Source organism: Mesoplodon densirostris, chromosome 15, assembly GCF_025265405.1.
Source record: "Mesoplodon densirostris isolate mMesDen1 chromosome 15, mMesDen1 primary haplotype, whole genome shotgun sequence".
NCBI classification, from domain to species: domain Eukaryota; kingdom Metazoa; phylum Chordata; class Mammalia; order Artiodactyla; family Ziphiidae; genus Mesoplodon; species Mesoplodon densirostris.
Window position 1 is genome coordinate 26,413,848 of NC_082675.1, and position 17,202 is coordinate 26,431,049.

General features: G+C 57.7%; 2 protein-coding genes across 5 annotated transcripts; both read right to left on the minus strand.

Annotated features, from left to right (window-relative positions):
• Window positions 1-408: 408 nt before the first annotated feature.
• On the minus strand, window positions 409-8,901 carry LOC132502907 (uncharacterized). 4 transcript variants are annotated; one of them, XR_009534538.1, is made up of 7 exons: window positions 7,899-8,901; window positions 7,510-7,709; window positions 7,166-7,289; window positions 5,332-5,792; window positions 4,981-5,051; window positions 4,606-4,710; window positions 409-637 (listed from the first exon to the last, which is right to left on the minus strand). XR_009534538.1 is itself a non-coding variant. In XM_060119178.1 (4 exons), exons 2-4 carry the CDS (start codon window positions 7,672-7,674, stop codon window positions 5,565-5,567), a joined length of 642 nt encoding a protein of 213 aa, XP_059975161.1. In that variant the 5' UTR covers window positions 7,675-7,709; window positions 7,899-8,901; the 3' UTR covers window positions 5,482-5,564. The 4 variants fall into 4 exon arrangements, 3 of the variants coding, with proteins under 3 accessions (XP_059975161.1, XP_059975159.1, XP_059975160.1); XM_060119178.1 differs by lacking the exons at window positions 409-637; window positions 4,606-4,710; window positions 4,981-5,051 and having other exon boundaries at window positions 5,482-5,792; window positions 7,038-7,289; window positions 7,513-7,709; XM_060119176.1 differs by lacking the exons at window positions 409-637; window positions 4,606-4,710; window positions 4,981-5,051 and having other exon boundaries at window positions 5,482-5,792; window positions 7,038-7,289.
• A 5,738-nt stretch (window positions 8,902-14,639) lies between these two features.
• On the minus strand, window positions 14,640-16,599 carry SDF2L1 (stromal cell derived factor 2 like 1). The gene is made up of 3 exons (XM_060119105.1): window positions 16,356-16,599; window positions 15,862-16,058; window positions 14,640-15,042 (listed from the first exon to the last, which is right to left on the minus strand). The coding sequence occupies exons 1-3, from the start codon at window positions 16,540-16,542 to the stop codon at window positions 14,761-14,763; spliced, it is 666 nt and encodes a 221-aa protein (XP_059975088.1). The 5' UTR covers window positions 16,543-16,599; the 3' UTR covers window positions 14,640-14,760.
• Between the last annotated feature and the right edge of the window lie 603 nt (window positions 16,600-17,202).

A 17,202-nucleotide genomic window follows, 5' to 3' on the forward strand; every position in this document is an offset into this window, starting at 1 on the left:
TTGAAACTCTAGGGAGGCACCAAATTGGAAACTGACACGCCAGCTCATTTTCCTCCCAGGAGGGAACAGACCATTGTTTCTAAACTTGCACCCAGATAAGCCTTGTGTTTAGGAGCTGGGTGTAGCAAAAACTGGTAGTCTTGCGACTCAGTGGGGTCAAGTGAGGCCCAAAGGGGCCACAGAGTCACTGCAGGGAGGGGCAGCACACTCCCTGCACTCATCACTCTTTCAAAGTGCACAGGACTGAGTTCCCAGGTTAGGTGCAAGTGAGGGGACTTCACTGACCTGACCACCTACTGTGTGCAGTCTCAGGCCAAAGAGCCTCAGGCTTGCACTACCCTGACCACCTCTTGGGGTTGCAGAGAGCCCGTGGGACTGCACAGCCCCTGGGGAGCGTGGCACGAGGAAGGCACCACCAGGGGAACTTTATTCATTCTCCTGCCGTGGTCTGTACAGAAGAGGTTATGGGTCCCTCTGGTAGGGCGTGGACTCTGTGCTGCCAGAGTCATTCTCTGAGTCATCTTTGCGTCTGGGCACAGGCTGGAACTTGAGCAGGACAGGTGGGGTGAAGATGGAGGCCTTCACAGATGGGGATAGCATCTCCTCGGTGCTGGCAGAACCACTACAGGCTGAGGGCCTGTTCAGGAAACACAAAAGACATGGGTCCATGAGGGGGACAGGGCACACAGGGCCATCAGTGGAACACACGACAAAACCCAGGCTGTGGGATGCCTCTCGATACATTACTGCTGCTGGAAATCCCTCCCATGGATGTTTGCTCAAGGCTGTTCATTGCAGCAATGTTTGTGATTGTGTAAACCTGGAGACAATCCAAACGTCCATCAGAAAACAGCTAAAAAAAACATGGTACAGGCATGCAGTGGACTATTCCACAGCTATTTAAGGAACAAAGTTGGTCTGTACATCCCAGCAAGTAAAGACACCCCAATGGTACAGTAATGGAAAGAACAATTTGCTGAGAGGTACGTGCAGTACAATCCTGATTTGATTAAAAAAAATTAACCAATGTATTGGGACTCATATTTCACGTATTCATTTCTATATTGTGACCTTTTTTCCATAGAGTATGTTATGCTTTTGTAAACTTTTAGAAAACAATTTAAAATAATCCATTTTGGGGGATAGTGCCAAGACAGCACAGCTCACTTAGAAAGCAATACATAACAGGAGGCTAAAAATTGTCCCCATTAATGAAATATTTCAACAAGCAAGGGTAGTTGAGTAAATGATGCTCCGTCCACACAATGGGGTGGGTATTTTGCATCTATGATTACTGGTGAATTTCTAGGTATTTTTAATGACAGGGAAGCAACATGTTCCAGAACTGGCTGCAAAGCTGCTCACAGGACGCTCCTGACTATGTAACAAACTACTACCTGTGCACATACACTCATGTCCATGGGGAACACCTACAGCGAAACAGGGATATATGCCAACAGTGGTTATTTCTGACCTTGGGAGTGAGAGTGATTGGTGTCTTTTTTGGGTAGTTTTCAAACTGTCTACAGTAACTAGATCCTGTTTTAGAATCTGAAAAATGGTAGTGCTTTTGAAAACTGTTCCTACCCTTTCCCTTGTAATTTCACTTCTGGAAATTCATCTTGAGATTCAGGGACAGCTTAGCACATGAAGATAGTGATGCCAGGGGATTCTCTGGCGGTCCAGTGGTTAGGACCCCGCTTCTCACTGCCAAGGGCCCAGGCTCAATCCCTGGTCAGGGAACTAAGATCCCACAAGCCGCGCAGCAGGGCCAAAACAAACAAACAAACAAGAAACCAAAACCAAACAAACAAAACCCCCAGAAGCAGCAGGTGCAAGAAGGGCATGCTGACCTTCACCCGTTTTCTCTGGAAGCGGGAGATAACATATTTATGCCCATCCACCACATACATAGAAACACACGCGTGCACACACACACGCTGAGTGAGGGTACCGCACATGCTGTACGTCTGTCACACGGCCAAGGAAGCTGGCGTTCAAAAGGCTGTCAAGAAGTGGACAGCTCCCCAGGGCTTTAATGTTAAGTGCCAAAGGCAAGATTTTAAAATGGCATTGTCCGACTGAATCATAACTTTATTTTATTTATTTATTTATTTTTTGCGGTACGCGGGCCTCTCACTGTTGTGGCCTCTCCCGTTGCAGAGCACAGGCTCCGGATGCGCAGGCTCAGCAGCCATGGCTCACAGGCCTAGCTGCTCTGCAGCATGTGGGATCTTCCCGAACCGGGGCACGAACCCGTGTCCCCTGCATCGGCAGGCAGACTCTCAACCACTGCGCCACCAGGGAAGCCCTGAATCATAACTTTATTAAACCATGCCTAGAAAAAGCCAGATCTCTCAACAGATCTTTCTGGGGTGAGGAAAGTGTGCTAAAATTAATTGTGGTGATGCGTTCATACTGTGAATATACCAAAGACCTGTGGTGACCTGGCCCCCACTGTGGCCCTGCTGTTCTCGAGGCCCTGACGGTGCTCAATGCTTTATTGCTAAGCTTGGCTTTGTCACCTCACCACTGGCCACCCCCTGCTCTGTCACCGGCAGTCAGTCACCTTCACGCCTCTTCACGCCGCCTCCTTCCACCTGAGAGCCTCTTGCTTCCACTTAGACACAACTCATGGGTCTATACATTCGTGTGTCATCACGCCAAACATTTTAATTTCTGCATAGTATTCCATAATTATGTGAATGCACATTTGAGCTGTTTCCAGTCTCGCTCTTTCTAACTGACGCTGCCATAAACATTTTTATACACAATCGTTTTTTCTTTCCCTCAATCCTCTCCTTGGGGCCAGGTTCCAGAATGAAAAATACTAGACTGAAGAATTTGAGAACTGGCATGGCTCCTGATATGTTTTGACAGATTGCCTTTCGACAAGACTAAGCCTTAATTTTTGTACTTTAAAGGAGACCATCGAGGACTTCCCTGGTGGCGCAGTGGTTAAGAATCCGCCTGCCAGTGCAGGGGACATGGGTTCGATCCCTGGTCCGGGAAGATCCCACATGCCGCAGAGCAAGTAAGCCCACGCGCCAAAACTACTGAGCCTGCACTCTAGAGCCCGCAAACCACAACTACTGAGCCTGCATGCCTAGAGCCTGTGCTCTGCAACAAGAGAATCCACCGCAATGAGAAGGCTATGCACCACAACGAAGAGTAGCCCCCGCTCACCGCAACTAGAGAAAGCCTACGAGCAGCAACGAATACCCAACGCAGCCAAAAATAAATTAATTAAATTTAAAAAGAAAGAAGAAATTAAAAAGAAGAAGAAATGCAGTACTGACACATGCTACAACATGGGTGAACTTTGCAAATGTTATGCTAACTGAGAAAAGCCAGTCACAAAAGACCAATTTATGGTATGGTTCCATTTACATAAAATGTCCAGAACTGACAAACCTATAGCGACAGAAAGTAGGTTAGTGGTTGCCTAGGGCTGAGGGAGAGGGAGGGCCGAACAGGCAGAGGACTTTCGGGGCAGGGAAACTATTCCATACAACACTGTAATAGTGGACACATGTCATTATACATTTGTCCAAAACCATAAGATGTACATCACCAGGAGTGACCCTAATGTGAACCATGGACTTTACATAATGACACGTCAATGTAGGTCATAGTTTGTATTAAAGGTTCCACTCTCTGGCGGATGTTGATCGCGGGGGGAGGCTGTGGGGGGAGGGCAGAGGGATATGGAACTCTCTGTACTTTCAGCTCAGTTTTACTGTAAACCCTAAACTACTCTAAAAAATGAAATCTATTTGAAAATTTTAAAAAGAATGAGTGCTGCTACAACATGGATGAACCACAAAAACATTAACCAACTGAAAGGAGCCAGATACAAAGACCACATATCTTATGATACCATTTATAGCAAACGTCCAGAACAAGCAAATCTATAGAGACAGAAAGTGCTGAAGAGGGGCGAGTGGAAGAGTGAGGGCTATGGGTTTCTCGGGTGAGGAAAGTGTGCTAAAATTAATTGTGGTGATGCATTCGTAACTGTGAATATACCAAAGACCATAGAATTGTGTGTTTATTTATTTATTTAATCGTTTTTGGCCACACCTTGCAGCTTGTGGGATCTTAGTTCCCCAATCAGGGATGGAACCTGGGCCCCCTGCAGTGGAAGCACGGAGTCCTAACCACTGGACTGCCAGGGAAGTCCCAGGAATTGTATATGTTAAATGGGCGAATTATACCATGTGAATAATACCTCAATAAAGCTGTTAAAAAAAAAAAGTCATCTGATGCAATGAAGCAGCTAATCTAAACACTCAATGACGTGGGAAATACTTGACAAAAACGGTAATAAAAAACCCATATTCAGTAAATCCCTGCTTTGCAAAACACGCATGTAGATAAAGCACGGGGCTGCCCACAGCTGATTGAATCGTTCCCTTCTATTGGCCTCTGGGCTGTTTGTTTCTGGTTTCCCACCAGCACAAACACTAGGAAGGGGGAGCAACCTTCCAGCACCCCTGACGACATTAGGGTCCCTCCTGGAAGTGGGAGTGACCATCACACTGAGTATCCTTCCAGCCCTCATGCAGGCTGCTCAGAGGCCAGATGGTTCGGGGGCACACTTACCAGGGGAAGCCAGGGCAGTGGAGCTTGTGTGCATTGTTCCTGGCCAAGTACGAGAAGTGGAAGCCTCCAGGATTGAAGACCAAGGGGGTCAGATCGACTACGTGGCTGCAAGACAGGGCGGGGCGGGGGACACACTCAGCTCTGGGCTCCTCCAGGGTGGGGGGTGCCTCCCCAGCCTCGGGGGCACGGGGGCTCTGTACTCAGGCAGACCTCTGAGCCCCGACTCCTCCCTGGGACCAGGAGAGGAAGGACCACTCAGGATTGCAGGATGGATCCACTAAGAGAGGGGAGGGAATCACAGCCCAGCTAGCACAAAGCAGGCTCTCCCAAACCCTCCCGTCTAATTTGCCTCGGGCCCGGGATAAATCCTCCCACCTCTTCGGGTTCGATGACAGGCCGGTCCAGTTCAATTTTGCTTCAGACCTCGAAACTTCCAATTGCTCCATCTGCAGCAAACAAAAGAAACTTTAGGACAAGGGTGGGATCCTCATCGTGAAGAGAAACACCTTCTCCAGGAACTATGAGAACGATGTGCCTTCCAGTCAATCAGCAAACACACCAGGCTCATCCTCAGTGCCACCTGGAGCTTGGTATTAGGGGGATGGGGCCCGGCGTGGGGGCTGGGAGCCAACAGAGGAGATCCCAGCCCCGCCTGGGGGACAGGTGACAGATAAGCGGGAGTCAGGAAGGGTAGGTGAGTCGGAAGGGCACTGCAGAGGTACTTACAGGGCAGCCTGGAGAATGACACACACGGGGAGAGGCAGGCTTCAGGCGTCTCCTGGGAATCCCGGAATTGCGCCAAGTTCACTGAGGCCAGGCAGGCGGAGCCCTGTGCCTCCCCCAGCCCGACTCTGCGAGCAGAGCAGCCCCCTTTCATCTATCTACTGCTGCCTGCAGAGAAAGTTCTGGGAACCACTGCTGTGGGACCGGGCATCGCTGGGGTGCTTCTGAGCAGGGGGTTAGAGGCTGCCCCTCCCAGGGCCACTGACCGACGTGCTGGGCAGCGGAGGGAAGGGGCCAAAGACCCTGGGCAGGGTGTAGACAGAGGTTGATGGGGCCACCATGGAGGCCATGGTGGTGGCAGGCGGTGGCAGCAGGGTTGGTGGCAGACACGGGAAGGTCGACCGGTCCCGCAAGAGGATGGGTTCTGGTTTTCGGTTTTGGCTTGCTTCTCTTCTTCTTGGCATCTGGGACAGAAGGTGTCGGTGAGCACCTACCCCAAGGCCCAAACAGGTTGGGGGGGTGCCAAACACAGGCCCTCCAACAAGGAGGGAGGCAGGCCCACAAAGGGCATCACTACTGATGGGCACGAACACGTGCCACCTCACTGGCCCCAAAACCACCCCACAGGGAAACAGTACTTTTGTCTCTATCTTATGAGTGGAGCAGGAAGCTCGAACTATACAAGGCCCAGGCAGGGGCCACGCCGGGCTGTCTGCCTTCCAGGGCAGAATTTCACAGTAAGTGATGGAGTGTCACCGCCAAGGAGGGCTGGGCTTGGCCCGAACAGGTTGGCCTGCCACCCACCCTCCCAGGCATGGCCCAAAGCCCTGGAGTCTGCCAGCACCCCAGCGGGGTGTCCAGTCCCCAGACAGTGAGCCCACTGACTACGCGCAGCCCCGGGTCATCCTGGGGGTGCGCAAAGGGTGCACGGGGAGGAATTCTTGCAGAGGTGGGCTTGGGGAGGAACCTAGGGCCTGCACCTCCTCTCTCCTGTTCTAATGAGCCTGGGTCTTTCTACTGTTCAAAGCTGGGTCCCACCAGCAAAGTAGGAGTTAACAAGCCCCTCCTGCAGCCTCTCAGACGGCTCATCTAGAGTGAGATAAGCACTGCCAGGGAGCACTGGCTGGAGGCTGAGCGCCTCCCCTGAGTCTCAGTCCAGCTCCACCACACCTGTGTGGCCTACACATGCCGGACAACCTCCGTGGGCCTCCATTTCCTCCTCTGTAAAACAGGGATAAATAACACCACACCAACATCTTGGGAGGCCGCGGTAAGAGCTACACATGCTGTGGGTCCAGCTGTTGGATGAACGGTGCCGTGGGACCCCCCCCAGGTAAGCTGGGCCCCCCAATGTGAGGCGAGACAAAGAAGCCCAACACCACCATCCATCCCTGAACACGGACACTCCCAAGGACCAAATCCAAACCTCATCAAGGCTTTAGAACGACTATCCAAGAAACAGGCAGAGGGGGAAGAGCAAACACACCAGCGGACCCAGACAACAGATACAAACCCATCGAGTGGGTCCCCCAAAGAACAACACAGTTCTTTAGTCCATAGCATCGGGGAAAGGTGAGGGCATCCCGCGTCAAAAGGAGCTTCAAAAGACGAGGACAGAATCCCCACCTGCCACCCTGTGTGGCCACTAATGAGGCCGCCTCTCATTTCACTCTCGCGGGGCCCGGAGTGTACACGAATTTGCCTCCCACCCAAACAGTGTGCAGGCCTCGCCGGATCCTGATTGACAGACCGAGCGTAGATAGCCTTCTGTGGACCACCGGGGAGCTGTGAGTCAGGTCAGCCAGGCTGCTCGAGCCCAGCGCGGATGGAGCCTCACTCTGGGAGTATAAGTACACGCGGTGGATGCGCCTCTTGAGCTGCTCCAGGCGCTGGTGCATCTCCAGGGCGCCCATGCTGTTGCAACAGTTCAGCTCCCCCTGGACGGCACACGAGACCTTGGCCTGCGACGACAGCGGGAGAGGCAGGGAGGAGGAAGCCGGACGCGTGAGCCGCCTGGCCAGGGCCGCCTCCTGAAAGACCCCCCCCAGCAGCTCAAGCAGGGCGGACACCGGCGCCCCCGCCCCCACCTCGGAACCCCGGCGCCCCGCCCCCCCGGGCCCGCACCCAGAGGAAGGACAGGAGCCCGCGCCGCTCGCACTCCGCCTGCTTGCCCTTGCGCACCACCTTCTCGGCCAGCGCCGGGCTGCGGTCGAGGCTGCGGAAGAGGAGGCGGAGCGCGCGCTCAGTGTAGGTCGCCACCTGCCTCTCGAAGTCCTCCTCGGAGATGAGCTGGCAGAAGGTCACACTCTGGGGGAACTCGCTGTCGAACTCGTCCAGAACCTCCATTCTCGAGGGCTTCGGCTGCCGGGCTGCCTGGCTGCCTGGGGGCGGAGCGGCCGTCGGGGACGGCCCACTCCACCGGCCCCAGGAGGGGAGGAGGGAGACCCCCCGAGGGCCAGAGCTCGGGTCACCATCCAGGCGGGGCCACCGGGATCCGGGCGCGCCCACCCCACCCGCCCAGGTCAGGGAGAGGAGGGGTCGGCCCCAGAAGGCCAGGCCCGGGGACGCACCTTTGTCCCCCTTCCGCCACGCCTACGCAGGCTCTCTCCGCGCGCGCCGCCGCACCGACAACTCCGGCCAGTCTCGGGAGACCGCGGGCCAATCCGCGCGAGACGGCCGCACGTGACAATGCCGGCCGCTCTGCGCATGCGCCGTCACGCTTCGACGGGGCGGCCGGTGGGACACAGGTACCCCGGGCGGAGGCCCACACCCCGGGGTCCCGCCCGTGGCCACGTCAACTCTCACAACTTCTTTAAGGCGCTCGGCCCCTGGCCGGACTCCAGTACCTCCCATCCTGGCTGCTCCCCTCCTCCTCACCGTCTGTAGACAAGGCCGCAGGAGTTCTTTCTGCCCCCAACTCCTCTAGCCCCGGACTTTTCACGCTCCTCTGACTTCCTCTCCCGCTTCTATCCTGTCTCCTCTCCTCATGAGGGTCCTGTCTTTACCATACCTTCTTGGACATCTTACCCACTTCTTAGTCCCAACCTAGAACTGACTTAACTAACCCCAAGTCCCTTGAGTTACAGACCCACATCTAAGTGTCCCCAGGGGACGTTTCCTGGGCATCTCACGCTCAGCACATCCGGATTGGCACGCAGCTTCTTCCCTCCCACCCTGAAATCTGCTTCTCTTTTCCCTCTCCTACTTGGTCAGTGGCCGACCCCACCATCCACCCCAGCCGCTGAGGGGGTGCGTCCTGGACTGCTTAGTTCAGGTCCCCTCCTAACCCACCCCCCTCTCCATCAGCCCTGTGATCCGTGGAGTGCACCTGAGATTTTTTCACTTCCTACCACCAAACCGCCAGCTCCAGCTCTCCCCAACACAGGAGGTAGCATTCACTTCCTCTTGCTTTGATGTCACAGATCAAGATGGACACAACCAAGGAGGGAGAAGGTCTGGCCTGTGCATCTCGCCTACGGGTGCAGGCAGACTCAGATACACCTGCATCCAAATCTCTGCCACCTGCCCCAGGCAGGTGGCCCCCGATGTGAGGCGGGGTCCATATGACTTACAAAATCAGATTTGACTTTAAAATACATAGTAGGTGCCTTTTTTTTTTTTTTTTTTTTTTTGCGGTACGCGGGCCTCCCACTGTTGTGGCCTCTCGCGTTGCGGAGCACAGGCTCCGGACGCGCAGGCTCAGCGGCCATGGCTCACGGGCCCAGCCGCTCCGCGGCATGTGGGATCCTCCCGGACCGGGGCACGAACCCGCGTCCCCTGCATCGGCAGGCGGACTCTCAACCACTGCGCCACCAGGGAAGCCCAGTAGGTGCCTTTTTAAAAACAGGACAAGCATCCTCTGAGAGGTCAGGCAGACCCCTGATTAACACCCCCATCATGTTATGCTTATAATACCTTACACTTTTTCTGTTTATTTGGATTTTTAAAGTGTATTGTGCCAGGCGCTGCCAAGAAAGAAAAAACTACATGCTCCCTGCCTTCAGGGGCTCCCCATTTAAAGAGGGCTTCAGCCACAGGGAGAAAAATGTGATCTAACATGCTCTGGTGGAGGAACATCGGATGTCTTGGAGCCCAGGGAAGGTTTCCCAGAGGAGGGGACATTTGAGCAGAGCCCTGAGTTCACAAGCCTCTCCCAGCAAGGGCAGGAGATAGCTGCATGGGGGTCTTTGGCCAATGGGTACAGAATCTGCACGAGAGCAAGAGGTGGCCACCTCCAGCCATGGGCCTAAGTCAGGTGAACTTGGGATGGAGGAACCCCAAGGGGTCAGGTCTAGGAGACAGAGGAGCATGTGTCATTTCCCCTCATCCTCCCCGGGATGCCAGGGCTTCTACGCCCAGGGTGGGGGTGAAGCCAGGGTCCCTCTGTGCTCAACCATTGGTGAGGGGTACTCCCAAATGCCCATCCGGAGACCTGAGCCTCCTCTCAAGGAGACAGGCTTGAGTGGCTGTCACTGGGCACATCAAAATCTTTTGTGTCTGGTCCTGATGCTGGAGGTGACCCTGCAAGCACGCCTGGGGCCAGGCTTCTTGGCCGTTGGGCTCCACTCCCCCCGATTCCAGCTGTGAGGGTGGGCATGCCAGGCACCTCACAGTCTCTCCTGCAGGCTCAGGGCAGCACATGTCCCTGTAAGAGAACAAGTGGGCATGGTTGGAGGACGTGAGCTGCAGGCTTTGTATCCCAAGTCCACTGTCCACCCAGCTAGTGCTGCTCCTGCTGAGAACCCAGGAGAACATTCTCTCCAGAGCTTGGCCCTCCCCAGGCCTTCCAGGAGGGCTGGGCCCAGGGCACCTCCACGTAGTCAAGGTTGTTGAGCTGGCTCTGAGCCAGGCCTGGGCAGACCCTCCGTGCAAAGCAATGGGCCTCTTTCTCCACAGGGCCCTGACCAAACCTCAAGTCCACAGGCTTACCTGGGATCTGGTTGTAAAGATCCTCTTCAAACCATAGCTTTTCTGAGTCGGAGGCCTCTGCCCCTTCCCCCTGCCTAGCCATGATCCAGATGGACAGGTTGGCGGAGGACCCCCCAGCTCTGCCCTCACCTGATCCTCCGATGAAGAGTCCAGACCAGCTCCACACCTGCGCTTTACTGCTGGTTAGTGGAGTGAGGCAGCAAGACTCCCCCCCACCCCCCAGGCACTGTGGGTGGTGGGCTGGGCCTGACCGATGCCCTTTCATCATTGCACTGCTTCCCAGTGGCCCACAGTAGTGCAACAGGGAAAGAGTGTCAGGCAGGCCTGCCAGTGCCTCTCCCAGTGGTAGGTGGGGATCTGAGACCTGGAATGCAGGCCCACAGGGGCCTGGGGCGGGGCCTCTGCCTGGGGAAAGGGTGCCCTCTGACCCCAGAGGCCCAGGCCTGGCCAGGATCTCAAGTTTCCATGGAGAAGGGATTGGAGCTGGGCAAGGGGGAGGGGAGGGCCTGCAGGTCCAGGGGCCAGGCCTGGGGAGGGAAAGTGGCAGTGTGGGGGAAAGGGTCCCCAAGGCTGGTCCCAGATGCTTTGACAATATCATTGCACTGCTCCTCAAAGCACAGTAGTGCAACCTCGTCAGAGCACCTGCGGCCAGCAGCGGGGAGCCCCACCACCCCCAATACACGCAGAGCGGGAAGCTCAACCGTGGGTGGGTGGGGCTAGGGGCCCATTCCTAGACAGCAGGGCGGGGAGGGGATTTCAGCGGGTCTGCGGTCCTCGGAGTCCTCAGGACCCCAGAGGGGCCGGACCCTCCCCAGCACCCTCCAGATTGCCGTGGGGTTGCGACCCCAGACTGAGGGGCAGCTCCACACCCTGAGCGGGAGCGCGCCCGGGAAAGGGCGCACACACAAAGGACAGGGGCCCGCGCTCCAACGCGGTCCGAAACCCACTCGCGCCTGGGGCGGGAGTGGATATAGCCCGACGACCCTGCGCCCTCCCGTGGCCTGAGGCTCCGGCAGAAGAAGAGTGGTCCCACTCCGGGCCGACGCGCCCCTGCCGACTCAGGCCCCCATCCTTGGCCCGTGGCTCCTGGCCCCCAAGTTGAGCTCCGCATTCTGTCCCAACAGATTCCCTGCCCGGCGGCCCAGAGCGAAGAAGAGGAATGGGGGGCTTCCCGTCCCTCTAGGGTCACCTGCCCGGAGGGGGCGCCCGGGGTCTGGGCTGCGCCCCTCCACACCGCCCGCTGGGTAGGGCCGCCCTGCCCGCGCCCCCACCTCGGACCCAGTTACTCACGCGGCGGGACTCCCTTTCCGCCCCGGCCCGGGGCAGGACTCAGGAGGTTGCGGGGAGAGGTCCCGGCGGCCGTCAGCCCGCGCTGCCCCCCAGGACCACTCCGCACCTCGTGGCGCCCTCCCGCCGCCGGCTCCATCTTTAACTCGCTGACAGGCGGCGGCCCAGCCCCCGGCTCCTTAGCATAGCGCCGCGCTCATTGGCCGGCGCCGGCGGGGGCTTCGCCTTCTGCACGCCCATTGGCTGAGGCCGGAGCGATTTCAAAATAGCCTGCGGGCCCGGATTGGCCTGGCGCGGGCAGAGGCTGAGGCTCCGCGGTTTTAACAATGAGTTCTACAAACACTTTCTCCCCATTCATAACTTATCAAAGGGAACTTTGCCCGCCTTTTCGCAGCTCTAGTCTCGGTGAGTTTTCTCGCCGCGCGGGCGAGCGCTCTTGGAAGCCCAGTGGGGGGCGCCGGCCGCGCGGCCAAGCCCGCTGGGGAGGGGGCTACGACTGGAGGAAAATGTCCGGACCCGCGGTCAAGCCTGCACCAACTCGACCGCTGCCTGCCCCGTTTTGCAAACTGAAATTGCTCCCTGTGCCTCTCGGATGGCATGTTCGGCTGCGGTGGACTTCCTGGCTGAGGTAGCCACCTCCCGACCCAATCCCACCGCATCGCCCGACTTGACCCAAATGAGATTTGTCTGAAGCCCAAGGGTGGGCCTGGCCTGCGGGACCCGGTCTTGGAGCCCCTGGAGGCTTGTGGATCTGTGGGAGGCACGGGGAAGGGGGCGTCGCTTGGGTCCCTGCGTGACTGTGGATAAGCATTCATTAAATGCTTCCGCAGGGCTGATGACCCGGAAGGATGTACACCGCCCGCCTGGCCCTCATAGAGCTGCAGTGTGTGTTGGAGCGGGTGGTGCTTAGGCTACTGTGCATCTGGGCCCCCTCCTCTTTTATTCTCTCAGTCCAGTGGCTGAGAGCAAATGTTTTGGACGCAGGCAGAGCTGGGTTTGAATCTTTAGCAACCTCGGTTGCCTCCTCTGCAAAATTAAGATGACAATTGAATGTGCTATGCTTCATAGGGTTATTGCCAGGAGCAAATGAGATGCTCTGTAAATCGTTGGCCCAGTGCCTGGCACGTAGTTTTCAATAAATGAGAGCTCGGCTGCTGCTGCGGTTTTAATTTTTGGTCTTGTACTGCATTCTGCCTGCAGCCCTCTCACCTGCTCCCACAGCTTTGGCCTTGATTTCCCAAGGATTCTTACATGCTGTGTACTGTTGGAGTCTGCTCTTAATTAACACTCCTCACTTTTGTATGTGTGGTGGTAGGGAGGTAGCAGAGGCAGAAGTGGGCTCTTACAGCCCAGAGGGGCCAGGGGTGGATCAGAGGAATGCCCCTTAGATTTGCACTGTGGGCCACACTTTTGATGCCCCGCCTACACCCCCTTAGCACTCACCTCTACCGAAAGGATGGATGTTCCCTGCTGGCACCTTCGGCTCTGCTTGAGGGCTTCATTCTGGCTGTAGAATACAGGGCAAGTGGGAAGTGCTGCAGAGTAATCCTCCCACCTGCCCAGCAGCCCTCAGCCAATGAGAGAAGATATGCTGGTTGGATAAGTACCCCCACTTTCTTGCCCCGTGGTTGGGACTTTTTTTTTGCGGTACACGGGCCTCTCACTGTTGTGGCCTCTCCCGTTGTGGAGCACAGGCTCCGGACGCGCAGGCTCAGTGGCCATGGCTCACGGTCCCAGCCACTCCGCGGCATGTGGGATCTTCCCGGACCGGGGCACGAACCCGTGTCCCCTGCATCGGCAGGCGGACTCTCAACCACTGCGCCACCAGGGAAGCCCGGTTGGGACAACTTTGATGCATGTTCTACATGGGGGCCCAGCGCTCCCCGGTGGGATGAAGCCCTAGTTGCTCACAGGGGTGACTTGCTCAGTAATGCAACCTTCACCAGCTGCCTTGCCTGCTCCTCTGAGCCCCACTCTTCTGCCCTAGTGTTTTCTGGGATCACTTCCCAACCATCTGCTTGGACTCCTGTCTCAGGTCAGGTGAGTGATGGGAGAGAAGTGGAGACTTGTAGACGATGCTCAAGAGGTTTGAGCAGAGCAGGACCTCATGGGGGAGGGGACAGGGGCATAAAGGGCCTAATTATGACCCTCCTCCCCTCAGGTCTCACAATTGGCTAGAGCTTTTCTTCCACCCCCTAAGGTCAATTGATTTCTCAGAAGTAAGGTGCTCTGCTCACCCTCCTCCAAGACCCTTCCAACCAGTTGCCACCCCCAGCCTCTCCTTCAGCTCTTTCATTCTCCTGCAGGAAAGTGGCAGCTTCCCAAGCCTCTCTGACTGTAATCTCCACCATAATCTCTAGAGGTCACCCACGCACCAGCAAAATAGCTATTACCTTCCTCTATCAGGGCCCGCCTATTTATTGCTCCTTTCTTTAAATTGCAATGCTTTGCCGGCTCAAATTGTGCCTCTTCTTCCAGGAAGCCTTCTCAGATGTCTGCAGCTGGCAGTTCTCTGTGGTTATCTTCCCTTGCAATATCTTTTGAAGTTTTGTTAGGGCCTCCGGACTTTGGAAGTTTACAGTGGGGCCTGAGATGCCACACGTCTGGGCCAGCTGGGTGTGTGGGGTGCCATCTGCACCGAGAGGGATCCTGCGATGCGAATTTCCAGCAGATGAGCAGAGTCCTGACCCAGTGCTTGGTCAAAGGCAAGTGTCCAGACTGTCACAACTGCCAGTGGAGGGGTGCCAGGAGGAGGGGGCGCACCTCAAGGGATGAGGGGCTGGAGAGCCTGTGCCCGTCCCAGCTGGTAGGGAGTTGGGCTCCTGCTACCTCTCTGAGGCCCCAGCCCTCATCAGGAAGGTTCATGAAGCTCAGGGGCTGGGGAACTGGGGTCACTGGGGCCATTGGACCATCTGAGGGTGGAGAGGGAGCTGTGATGGCCCTGGGCAGTGTTGGGAGTGCACGGAAGAGCATCAGAGAGGTTTGGACGGGTTCAGCTGCCATCTGTGGGACAGAGGATTTGCACTGAGGAAGAGATGCTGAACTGGGCCAGCTGGCAGCTCCTGGTCGCCCCCAGGCTCACAGCAAAATGCAACCACAGGCCAATATTCTTTAATCATAAAGGCACTTGAGAACCCCTACAAACTCAAAGTCCCCCCCAAGAGTGGCCCTGCAGATAAACCACCCTGCTGCCCTCCACCCGCAGGTCCACGGCACTCAGAGTTCATCATGGCCTGCAGAGGCCTCCATGCTGGGCTTGATGAAGATGCCTTCCATGGCCTTCCATCTATTGTGGGTGTTGGCGCTAGGCATGCCGTGCACCTCGAGCTGCCCCCGGATGGGGCTCCCGTACTGCTCGCCGGTGACCGACAGGAACACGGAAGTCCCCACGTGCTGGAAGCGCACAGCGGCCTCCCGCTCCCAGTGCTGCCCCGAGCAGCGCACCGTCCACAGGTCCAGGTCATCACCCTCGCCGTCCTCCCCAAAGGCGCTCACCTCCTGTGGGGGCAGGGGTGGTGTGGGAGGACAGTGGTCACGCATGACAAAGGGCACACTGAGTCCCCCATGGGCAATTGCCTGGCAGCTGCACTCACACCCAGGTCCTTCCCTGCACCTCTCTGAGCCTCAGCTTCCACAGCTGCAAACTGGGACACCACCACCCACACCCCCAGCATCCAGAAGGGCCCCCCCAACACCAGCTCTTCAAACACACGCACACCCCACCTCATCTGCCTGGACGGTGACCAGTGGCCCCCACAGAACCAAGACATCCCCCTCCTTCCTCCTCTGGGTTTCTCCTGTCCTAACCCCTCTGACCCTCACTCAGCATCAAGTCCACCCTTCAGGCTGACAGCCAAGGTTCTATTATCTCATCCTTTCCTTCTGATAGCCTCCCCAAAGCACCCTCTGTTCCAGTACCACCTCCCACCAAGTTCCAATGAACTCCGCTCACAGGCTCTTCCCCAGGCCTGGAAAGATGCCCTTCTCTCTGCGGCCTGGCGGACTCCTACTCATCCTTCCAGGCCCAGCCCCAGTTCCTCCTCCCCGTGGGGTTCCCATTCCCCACCCCAACGGCCATGCGGATCCCCCTCCTGTGTCCAACTCGCCCCCAGGAGTGGAGCTATCCAGACGGACAGCTCTTCCTGTCTGTGTCCCCGCTGGGCTGGGGACTCCAGGGGGCAGGACCCTGGCGTAGTCACCTCTGTATCCCCAGAGGGGACGCTCGGCAAACACTTCTGACTTGTAATTCCCGTTTCACCCAGGAAGCTGGGGCTCCGAGCAGATGCCGGGCCTCTCGCACACACGCCAGGGGCTCACCTGGTTGTGGGACAGCGGCGACGGGAAGTGGTGCGTGTGCAGGTTCTTGCCGGTGAGCACGTGCGTTAGCCGCACAGCCTGCCCGCAGCGCACCGGGGACCCGCGCGGACATCCGCCCTCGGAGCCGCCGCGGATCCGCCAGTAGCTGTTGGCGTCGTCAGACGCCTCCACGCCGGTCACCGACTGCTGGCCGCTGCCTGGGGGGCGACATCCCACCCCCGGGGTCGCTGTCAACGCGGGAACTCCGACCCTCGACCCGGACACCATCAGCTTTCCCGGACAACCTCAACCCTGGGATCCAACGGCTCCCCCAGCCCCCGCCCGCCTCCGGCTGCACTCCAAGTCCCTTGGCCCGCAGCTCCGAACGGCATCCCGAAGACCCCCTCGAACGGCCGGCCTGTGCCCCTCGGCCCCCAACTACTCCAGCCCCTGATGACCCCCAGCCCCCTGGCCCGCAGAACCCCGCCGTCAGACCCCAGCCCCGGCCCGCGCACCGGATCCGTATTTGATGTCGTGCGAGTGCAGCCGCACCCGGTGCTGCGTGTTGAGCAGCTTCAGCACCGACCCGCAGGTCACGAGCCCCGCGCCGGTCTTGACGGCACAGCTGCCCGGGACCGAGATCGCCAGCAGCAGCCCCAGCAGCGCCGTGCCGGCAGCTCGGCCGCGGCCCGCGCTCCACATCGCCCCGGCCGGGCTCCGGCAACTCGGGCCCTGGTCGCTTCCGTCTCCGCTGCCGGCCAATCCGGCTCTCACAGAGCCCGCCACGGCAGCCAATCGCCAGCCTGCACGGCGCTCCGCCCGCACTTCCATTGGGTCCGCTTGGAAAGGACCCGCCCGCAGCTTTCCAGAGCGGCGGCTGGGAGGGGACTGGAGATACGAGGAGGGTTTTGATTGGTCCACGCTTCCGAGGACTCACTAATGAGTAGCAAGGGAAGGCCGGGGCAGCGTCGAGCAGAGGCAGTGCGGACAGAGGCGAGGGCGCCCCTCCAGTGCCCGCCAGGTCCCGGGACACTCGGTTCGCCAGTTCACGAAGCCCCTTGATCCTAGACCCCCGAGCCCTCAATCATGGTCTCTCCCTCGGACCCTGGGCCCTCAGCTGCAGGGTCTTGAGGTTGCTCGACCACTAGATTATGTGGTCACAAGTGGACGCATGTCAGATACTCAGTCACCTGGTCCTTCAGTCTCTGGACCCCGGGATTAACTAATCCCCCAGTCGCTCGGTCATTGACCACTCTCTGACATTGAGTCACCTCAGTCCCTGGACCCTGGGGTTTCTGAATTCCCTGAGCCACTCATGGACCCCTTCCAGGGCTTCTCATGGCCCCTAGGCCACTGGGCAGC

What these genes read in the sequence shown, in the direction of transcription:
- LOC132502907 (XM_060119176.1), bottom strand. Translation starts at nt 7,674, where the DNA reads ATGGAGGTTCTGGACGAGTTCGACAGCGAGTTCCCCCAGAGTGTGACC. An exon ending in CGGCGCTGGCCGAGAAGGTG is followed by an intron (nt 7,290 to 7,509) that starts GTGCGCAAGGGC and finishes CTGTCGTCGCAG; the next exon opens with GCCAAGGTCTCGTGTGCCGT. An exon ending in GAGGCCTGCACACTGTTTGG is followed by an intron (nt 5,793 to 7,037) that starts GTGGGAGGCAAA and finishes CTTCTGTCCCAG; the next exon opens with ATGCCAAGAAGAAGAGAAGC.
- SDF2L1 (XM_060119105.1), bottom strand. Translation starts at nt 16,542, where the DNA reads ATGTGGAGCGCGGGCCGCGGCCGAGCTGCCGGCACGGCGCTGCTGGGG. An exon ending in CGACATCAAATACGGATCCG is followed by an intron (nt 16,059 to 16,355) that starts GTGCGCGGGCCG and finishes GTCGCCCCCCAG; the next exon opens with GCAGCGGCCAGCAGTCGGTG. An exon ending in CGCCGCTGTCCCACAACCAG is followed by an intron (nt 15,043 to 15,861) that starts GTGAGCCCCTGG and finishes CTGCCCCCACAG; the next exon opens with GAGGTGAGCGCCTTTGGGGA.